At 41.3% G+C, this 9,959-nt stretch overlaps 1 protein-coding gene across 1 annotated transcript in view; it reads left to right on the top strand.

The window, feature by feature from the left end:
• Nucleotides 1-1,279: 1,279 nt before the first annotated feature.
• Nucleotides 1,280-9,959, top strand: part of SPRED1 (sprouty related EVH1 domain containing 1) — a 118,772-nt gene continuing 110,092 nt past the window's right edge. Inside the window, exon 1 of the mRNA XM_068966270.1 lies at nucleotides 1,280-1,754. Within this exon, the coding sequence (XP_068822371.1) occupies nucleotides 1,723-1,754 (32 nt within the window). The 5' untranslated portion in view covers nucleotides 1,280-1,722. The remainder of the gene's footprint in view (nucleotides 1,755-9,959) is intronic.

Genomic DNA, 9,959 nt, shown 5'->3' with positions numbered 1-9,959 from the left:
TAACAACCAGTCTAGCTTTCAGAGATGAATGCCCCGCGCAGCATACCCCTTGCGCAGTAAGAATCCAAGATACTAAAACTCTTTCTCTTCTCGCTCTTTCTCTCTCATACACACACACTCTGGGCATGCAGCTAGGAGACTGCAGCAGTGCAACCAGAGGGACAGCAGGCGGAGCTCTCTTTGTACAGTCCCTCTCTCCAACCCCCACCAACTAAAGATGAACTCATGCCAGTTCCATTCTTTGCAAGGAAAACACACACACACACACACAAACACATAGCAGAACAGAGAGGCCTCCAGTTCCCTCCGGGAGCACACTGTCACTCTAGCTTTTCTGTTCAAACAACCAGGATATTCCAAAGCAAGTAACGGGGAGCTGCACGCCGCAACAATGCAACCTCCCGAGCGGCTCCCCGTGCAGCTCCCACCCCCGCCCCCTTTCGCGGCGTGCCAAGAGTTTGGAGCGCGCGCACGCACACGAGCACGGTGCCTGCGTATCCCTCCGCCTCCCTCCTCCTCTCCCAGCTCGGTGGCTCGACAACGATTTGGGAAATGAAGGGAGGAGGAACTACTTTCCTGAAACTTGCTATGCTGCACACGACTTCGAGTTGCAGTGATTCGTCCGGAGGTCGCAGCTTTTAGTCCTCCTACCTACACGCCCTCTCAGTCCGGGCACCCCGCGCGGCAACCCCGCCCAGTACCCGCTCTGGCCCTCAGGGAAGCCGGCGGCCTGCAGAAATCGCCAGGGACTACTTCGCCTCCTTCTCCCGCGGGCGCCCCCGGTTCGGGCAGCGGCGGCGGCGGAAGGAGCGGGCGGCGTGAGCGCTTCCGCCGCCCCCCTCGCGGCTCCCCTCTGGCGAGCGTGAGGAGCTGGCCCGCGGAGCTGCTGGTGGGCACCGTCTGGTGGGGCACCCGCGGCCGGTCTCCTCGCTCTCCCGCCTCTTCTCGGGACCCTGCCCCTCGGGCGTGCCGCTCTTCTCCGACCCGGGTGAGGACGATACGTTCGCCCGCCCCTGCCTCACACGCGCCCCGCCGCCCCCTCCTCCCCCTTCTGGAGTCGTCCCGGCCGGAGCGTGTCTGGAGGAATCCGCCGCCGTGAGGCCCCTCGCCCGCTTCTGCTCGTCCGGAAGGACCGGCCCGATCGCCGCCCGGGGCTGAGCGGGCAGCCGGCGGCGAGGCGGGAGATGGTGGGGTGGGCTCCGGCAGGACCGCGTCGCCGCCGCCCGGAGCCTGGCCTCGGCACCCCCCCGCCGGCCCCCACCAAGCGGATCCTTGCTTCCTTCTCGCCGCATCCCTGAGGGAAGCGCCGCCTCTGCTCCTGGGTTCTCAGCCCGCCTGCCTGCTCCTTCCTGGCCGGACCCCGCCGCGCGCCACCCGTGGCCCGAGGAGACGGTCTCCAGTCCACCTTCGCAGCCCCCCCTTCCTTTTTTGCTTGGCTCCCACCCTCCCCGGCCTCCTCGGATCCTTTGGCTGGACGCTGAGGCGGGGGAAGAGGCTGGGGTCGCCACGGTGGAGGTTGTCGCCGCCACCCCCCTGCGGGGGTGGCCGGGGTTCCCGGCTGGGGGGGCACCATTCCGGGTGAGGCATCCACCATGGTGAGGCCCCTGAGCCGCTGCCCCCGCGCCCCCCCGGCCGCCGCTGCCTCCTGCCCCTCAGTGCTGCTGCTGCTCCTCTGCCTGCTGTTGCTCCTCCATCTCCAGATCGGATCGCGGTGAGGGAAAGATGAGCGAGGAGACGGCGACTTCTGACAACGAGTAAGCACCTCACTGATTTTGATTACTAACTAACCCCCCCCCCCCGCCCCATTTTTCCTCGTCACCCTCCCAGACCTCCTCGGGGACTTGGGTCCTTGCAACCGTGGAGAGTTTGAGTGCATCTTGTTCTGGAGAAAACATTTGATTTCTTTAGCCATTTTATTTAATGGCAGGAACCCCCGACCCCCACCGCCAGCATTTAGTTGCTTTCTTCTGGAGAAGGTATTGAATTTGGCCTGGGATGGCAGTTGTTTGTCCATGAGATGGAATAATATGGATGGATGGAGGAGGGGTAACAATTATCCCACCCAGTGCCTGGAAGACCTCTGGCCTGTCCTTTTTCACTTTAGCACACCAATCAACATACCTTAAATACCCATTTTGCCTCCTTTATAGCTGTTTCACTTGGAAACTAATGGGTGGGAGCACCTCCTGCATCAAACTGCACTTGAATCTTAATTCGATGAGTCAGTGTTTCTTAAATACCGATTAAGCCTCCCCCCGCCCCTCACCCTTTTTAAACTTATGACCTGTAAAATTTTTGTAAAAAATGGAGCTAGGGAAGCATTTTTATAATTTCTGTAGCTTTGGGGATACCTGGAGTGTGGGCAATGTTCAACTATTCTATTTGATTGTTGAACTATTCTATTTTGCTTTTGCGAACGCTGGACTTTTCTTTATGAGGAGCATAGGAAAATTTTGAAAGCTAAATTTTATCTTTCAGCTACATTGAAACACACCGTTCACGTCGATTTAACAGTGTTTACATTGCTGAACATGTTGATGACTTCATTCATTAACTTGTAGAGCATCTCGGCTTAAGTTTTTGTTTATTTGTCCTGTCCTTATGTTTTCCAAGCAAAATACTTTGCCTTTTAAATATTTTGCTGTAACACAACAGCTGCCTGGAGGAATAATGAGGCTGCAACAGTTTTCTGTTGAGACGGAATTTAATTCCATGCGAATATTAGTGTCCGTTTTCTTGTTATTAAATTCAAGTTTTGTTTATCTTCGGAGGGTTGGAAAGAGTTAAGTGAGTTAGGACTAGTCCTAGGACGCATTCCTTTAAGTAAATAGCATTCCTCGAGTCAGACCTTTCTGAGAGCTTTCAAGTCCAAAGCCTAGGCTTGTTTAACATAAAATAGCTTGAGAAATGCCGAGCAGCGTCCCCCCACCCCCCACCCACAACACACTCTTCTGACGAGCGGGGTGTGGGAGAAGGTGGATTGCTGCAGTGTCAGTGCAGTCTAGAAGCAGAAGTGGCCGCCATGTTCTCTCTCTTTTTGTGAATCGCCCTCATTTGCATAGCACACTTTTCATTCATAAAAAAATAATTAAACATCCATCACCTTGGACATCTTGAAAAGATTTCCCAGAAAGAAATTCGAAGCTCAACTGCCGGTCTTAATATAAAGTTTTGAGTTCAGAAAGTAAGGAGAAATCGAAGTTATAGGTTAAATTCAAAAATATACGCCCACACAAACAACTACCCCTGTTCTGAGAATGTTGACACAGTTATGTGGGAAATATCAGTTCGGGGAGGTGCTGGGATCACGTGATCGCCTCCATTCATAAAATACCTGGCTGGCCATTCACAGTGCTGTACACTGTCTCACAGCCTTCCGCAGATTAGACCTACTTTGAGAGAGATCAAGAAGTATCTCAGATAACGCTTAGTTAGGAGAAAAACTGCTAAAACCCGTGAACAGAATGACGGTACTTTTTGCTGATACCGTCTTTTAAGAAGTAGCCTGGATCAAAATGTCAGGTTCTATTTTGGGGATGGGAGAAGATTAATTACCATATTTAAAGTAAAATATTGAATACCTCCTTTTATGGATGCAGCCAATAGAAGCGCTAATATGGAAATGTGAATTGACACGTGTAAAATACAGTTTTTAAGTGGACTCTTGTAATACTTACCATGGACAAATTGAGAGTACAAGTTTTTTGTTGTAGTGATTACCAGTGAATGATAACTACTTTTACACTAAAAATGAATATAAATATTTCCGGTGGTTTAATCTCAAAGATTTTGATATTTGAAGCACCTAATGACAATATTTATTAATGGTAAAATTGCCTTCAGAGTAATTAATGTGCTTAGTATGGGACAATTTGGAAATTATCTCACTCAGACCTAAGAATTCTGTTATCCTGGTTTGTTGTTACTTTTTTTCCTGCTAGGGGCTTTGTTATGTTAATTTTGATAGGTCAAGAATAATATGTTTTAACAGTTTTTGCCAGGAGATGTTAACTCTTCATGGGGACAAACTCTTGTGGGTTTTACTTTTTTTTGTTTTAGAAAGTGTTGTGTTCGTCTGATAATCAGTTTTATTAGAGCCTGCATTGTTTGTGCAATAGGTAAACCAGAAAGAGTGAACTTCTTTGAAATGTAGACTTTATCCTGATAATTTAGGTATCTACTCTTTAATATATAATGTTTTCAAATGGAAATTTATTATTTATAGTTACATGTATTAGGAAGAAACAGATGTTACGGTAGATGCCCTTAAAGCCTTAGCATAGTTTAAAACTGCCCTAATGTATGGTTTTTATTGGAGCCTTATGTATATTTTTTCCTTTTTCTTTTTTCTCTTTTTTTAAAATCCATAATCAATAGGTAATTAGAGACTGTTCTTAACACTTGTATGTTTTTAACCTGATTTTGACTTTTAAAAAGAGTGCAAATTACCAGTGTCTTAGAAAACCGTTAACCTTTTCTAGATAGTCATTGTGGTAAAATCAAGTAGGCCTTTAGAGGCCTCATTTTGAAACCTTCTAGTACATGCTTATTTGAAATGAGAGTTATGTGTAGAGAGAGAAGTAGTTCTCAGAGGTTGATTCTGGGTATATATTTAATCAAGTAAGTAATATATTTAAACTAAGTAAGTAATTCTGTAAGTCTGTAACACTTCGTCTTACACAATGCCACACTTGGGGAGGGCTGGTGAAAGTCTGCTTTTCTTCTCCAGCCTTCAGTAGGAACTGTAACTGCGTTAAAAGTGTTATTAAAAACAACAACAAAAAACCCTCCATGCAAGAGTGATAGTTTATTTAAAATGATGCACGAACTGGTATCTAAAGTGAATAAGTAATGTATTTGCATTTCTGCCATTCACATAGCAGTATTTAAACATTTGATACGTAGTCAAACTCTCCATGAATCATCATTTATCTGATTTTTATTATGTGCCAAGAGTAAAAATCTGTGATAAATGCTTTACACATGTATCATGTAATTTATGTATAAACATGTAGTTTCAGCAAAGTAGAGTTGCATAGTAGGGTACTGTCATACCTTAATATATGTGAATATTTTCTGGTATCATTAAATATTTCCTAAAACATAATTTTTAACACCTACATTATACTCAGTGTATACCATATTTTAATATATCTACTATTTTTCTGTTATTTCTGAACAGTGCTGCCTTTGATCCTAAGTTGTGTCTTCATCCAAATCTATAACTTTTTCTCCTTGAAATAGTCTAGAGATTGAATAAAATATGCAAATTTTAAGTTGTCTTACTCTTTCTGCTGAATTGCTCTCTAGAAAAGAAGACTCAACCTGTGAGAGTACTTATGCTTTGAAATGTCTGTCCAGTTCTCTTTGAAAAAAATTTTTGCCCACTTTGAAGGTGGGAATGAGATTGTATTCCTATTTTTTAAATGTTTGGATAATAAAACAAAATTGATTTTTTAGAAAACAGAAAACTTGTTAGTTGGTTGTGGAGCAACTGCATTGTTTTTAAATATAAGGAGAATTAAAATGATCATATAAAAGGCATTTACTAATAATTTATGTAACTCTCACCATCTTTTATGTGAGGCTTCCCTGGTGGCTCAGATGGTAAAGAATCTGTCTGTAATGTGGGAGACCCAGGTTCCATCCCTGGGTTGGAAAGATCCTCTGGAGAAAGGCATAGCAACCCACTTCAGTATTCTTGCCTGGAGAATTCCATGAATGGAGGAGCCTGGTGGGCTGCTATCCATGGGGTCACAAAGAGTCAGACACGGCTACAACATGAAGAAACTGGACTTGGACTTGGGAGTTGAGTTTCTGTCCTAACTGTACCTAATTTATTCTCTGATTCTGGGCAAGTGACAGCTTTTGGGGCCCTCAGTTTGCTAACTTGTAAATCAAGGAATTTGAACTAATCATTATGGGCTCTTCTTGTTCTAAATTATCCTAAAGTAATACAGTGATAGACACACTGTAAGTCATTAGATGTATTAGACTACATAGTCTAATACATAGTAACATATGCATTTGTTAATTGGTCAGTTTTATTAGATTGTTGATTTTGATAGGTTTAAGCAAATGAAAAACTTCCAGTAGATCTCATAGGATGATGAAGTAGAAGCATGAATTTGAAGAACCAAGATACATTTGGAAACAGTTGGTTCATTCCTAATCTCTAAAGGTTTCCTCATTTTGAGCTTAATTTAATAACCATGTGCCTTCGATAATATTCATCACAGATGGAAAACTTTTATTTTTTTTTTAAAATAAATATGGTCTTTAGATGAATAAATGAACAAAAGGCTTTTGGGATAGATCTTAAGAGAAATGTATTAAGATACCAGCTCTCATGCTTCACTTACTGGCCTAGAAGTGTCAAAAGTCAGTCTTTTCATTTGGTTATTCACACAAATGTTAATCTAACACTAGAGGATAACTTCACATTTATTCAGTGTAAGAAATTAACTCAGATAATGAATTGTTTCATTCTTTTAAGTTTAATTTGCTGTTGCAAGTTTTGTGTGATAGTGGCATCTCATTTTAGAGTCTAGAACCAAAGTCTTAACAGACCCACAAGGTGTTGTTTTTGTGGCACTCAGAATGGTTTGTAATGGGAAGGAGAAAAAATTGTTGGTATATTTTTGTTTAAACATAGTTCACTAGTTTTGCTAAAACATAGTTAATGAGTACTGGATCTCAGACTGAGATGGTAATTGCTTTAGACGTTAGGGCTTATGTCTCAGAGTGCTTTTACTAATCTCTAGCTGAAATGTGTCTGCATTCGTAATTGAAGAAAATGCCAGCAACCATAGCAGGGTTAGAGGTACTTGTGACAGCAACAATGTTAATTTTGCAGGGCTGGTCTAGCAGAGTACTACATGTGTCTCATGGCCATCTTCTCATAAGGACACTAGTCATAATGGATTAGGAGCCCACTCAACTCCATTGTGACTTTCTCTTAATTAATTACATCTGTGGTGACCGTCTTTCCAAATAGGGTCACTTTCTGTGGTACTGGGGGTTAGGACCTAACGTCTCTTTGGAGAGATTCAGTTCAATACATAACACTAACAGAATCATATTTTTTCCCCATACAGTATATTTCCTGTTTAGTTTTTCAAATATCTTGAAATAGCACTTACTGCCATCACTAGTTTGAAATTATTACAGTTATTAAGCCATGGTAGAGCTTGCATTTTAATATGTTAATACAGGAACATTACTACTCTATCAAAAATAAAAATATTTTAGTATATGTGCTGCCGAAGCAAGCACCAAAATTTAAAATATTTTGATAATTATTTCAATATATATAATTGATTTCTTTTGTAATCTTACGTATTTTGTTTAAAATCTTTAATATTCTGAGAAAGGGGGCAATTGACTTCACTAGAACTGCCAAAGAGGTCTATGGCACAAAAGGTTAAAATCTTTTACTATGACTGAGGTCCTAAAGACTGAACCCAAAGATAGAGATGTAGAATAGGAGGGTTAAGAAACGTGAACGATAAGATGAACAAGTCGAAGATGCAGCTAAAAGTTCCAAAAGAAGAAATAATGGGGGAGAGGAAATACTGAGAGATACTAGCTGAGAATTTTCAAAAAGTAGCAAATTAAACACAATTCAGTGAACTAAAAACAACAAAGCCTCACAGTCAAACTGGATTTATTGTGAGATTGCAAGAATGTCAACATGAGAAAATCAATATAGTTTGTCACATTTGAAGAATAAGGAAAACAAATGATACAGTCTTAAATGCCAAATTGACATTTGGTCTCTGCTTATCGTATGGAAGTGAATGTCCATACTTTATAGATTTATAATATAAATGTTGATAAATATGGATTTATATTATGTTTTTGCTTCCTAGAATTTTACTTTTTCTGATTTAAAATGAGATTGTATTTGATCCGCTTTTTAGGATTGCTTTTAGTTCAAGAATCCTGGGTGACTTTCTTTGTACTTTGGAAATCCACATTTAATAGATCATCCGTGTTGCTTATAAATGTAGGATTGAACAGTAGAAATTACCTAGTATACGAAAATTTAAAATTACTTTGGAAGGCATTTCTTTCTATATTTAGAGTGTGAAGAATAAGCATTTCTAAATTTAAGAGTAATTGGAATTAAATTTTAATATTAGATTTATCATTTTATTTCTAAATGTTATCTGTGAAACAGGTATTATAGTTTCAATAAAGGGCATTATGACTTGGAATGCAGAATTTAATTTTCTCTTGTTAGTATATAATGATACTATACTTATGATTAGACACATTTTGTTTGTCTCTTCACTTGGTTACCGATTACTTTCACAAATACGAAGTATTTGTTAATGTTTTGGTATCCAGTAGTTGGATTACCAAACTTTAGATGGAATTTAGTGAACTTTGACTTTTTTGATGCTACTTTTTCAAAGTTATAACTTTTACCACATCAGAATGTTAATGATTAACTTTGGCATAAAATCACCAAACTTCTTTGACTGTTGTGAATTACATTGATATTTTGAGATTGGAATTCGGGGTCAGTTCTTTAATTATATGTAAAAGCATTTCAGAATTTTAGTTGCTAAGTTATATATATGGATTTCTTAGTTTTTTAGGCCAGATACCATTAGTAACTTTTTCTTGAAGGAACTCAGTTCAGTGACATTTGAGTGCCTATTAGGCACTTGACTTTTCCTTAGCCCTGGAGATAACAAAGATAAGTAAAACCTGATAACTGCTTTCACTATCCAGCAAGGGAACTAGATCCCTCTGAAATGTGCTGAGGGCTCTGGTTATGAAGTCTTCAGGGCTTAAGAAGAAAGTAATTTTACCTTTGGTGAACTGCAGAGTGGGAGTTGTGTGTGAAGGAGTCCTTCAGAAAAGAGATGGTATTTAGGAGTCAGCCAGAGATGAGGGCAATGGGAAGAGGAGGGGCATTCCAAGAAGAGAGGCTGGGGGAGAGGGGGAACTGAAAAACAAGCATAGAAGATATTTCAGTAATCTGAAACTGAACTAGAATATCTGCAAAGTATGCCTGTAGTTGAAGCCAGTGAAGAATTGCCCAAGGATAATGTTAAAAAGTAATAGAAAGTGAATAGTGAGAATCGGGAGTGTTTTTAAGGGAGAGTGACAAGGGACAGTAAAAGACAGAAAAGTCTTGAGAGGTAGGAGAGAAATTAGACAAAATGGGAAGTGATGAAGTGGAGACAGCAAAAAGTAAGATTACATAAATTTAACGGGAAGTTTGGAGTTGAGATTATTTATTAAATGAGGTGATATTGATAATGGAGAAGAGGAAAACAAAAAATAAGGAAAGGTTGTTAATTGGGAGAGCACAGCCCAGGAAAGAGGAGTCTTGCAAATTGTTTTATTGCTTGGGTCAGATACTGTGCTAGATTCAATCTTTCTAATGACTATGTGAACTAAGAATTATCCATAGTTTACAATTGAGATAACCAAGACTTAAAAGAGGTTTAGTAACTTACTTGTAGCCATGCAAGGGAGTGAGTGGTAGAACTGAGATTCAAATTGCACTATATTTATACCACACTGTACCTCATATCGGAGAAGGCAATGGCAGCCCACTCCAGTACTCTTCACTAGAAAATCCCATGGACAGAGGAGCCTGGTAGGCTGCAGTCCATGGGGTCGCTATGAGTCGGACATGGCTAAGCGACTTCCCTTTCACTTTTCACTTTCATGCATTGGAGAAGGAAATGGCAACCCACTCCAGTGTTCTTGCCTGGAGAATCCCAGGGACAAGGGAGCCTGGTGGGCTGCTGTCTATGGGGTCGCACAGAGTCAGACATGACTGAAGTGACTCAGCAGCAGCAGCAGCAGCAGTACCTCATATATTTCATGGCCAGACTAGATTTTGAAGAAAAAAAAATAAGCTTGAAGTGATAGGTTGACAGGTTGAAGTGACAGTTGTATTGAGGGACTATAAGTTTTGATAAAGTTAAAGAACT

This window comes from Capricornis sumatraensis, chromosome 2 (genome assembly GCF_032405125.1).
Source record: "Capricornis sumatraensis isolate serow.1 chromosome 2, serow.2, whole genome shotgun sequence".
Lineage (NCBI taxonomy): Eukaryota > Metazoa > Chordata > Mammalia > Artiodactyla > Bovidae > Capricornis > Capricornis sumatraensis.
This window is presented reverse-complemented; position numbering and strand designations above follow the sequence as displayed.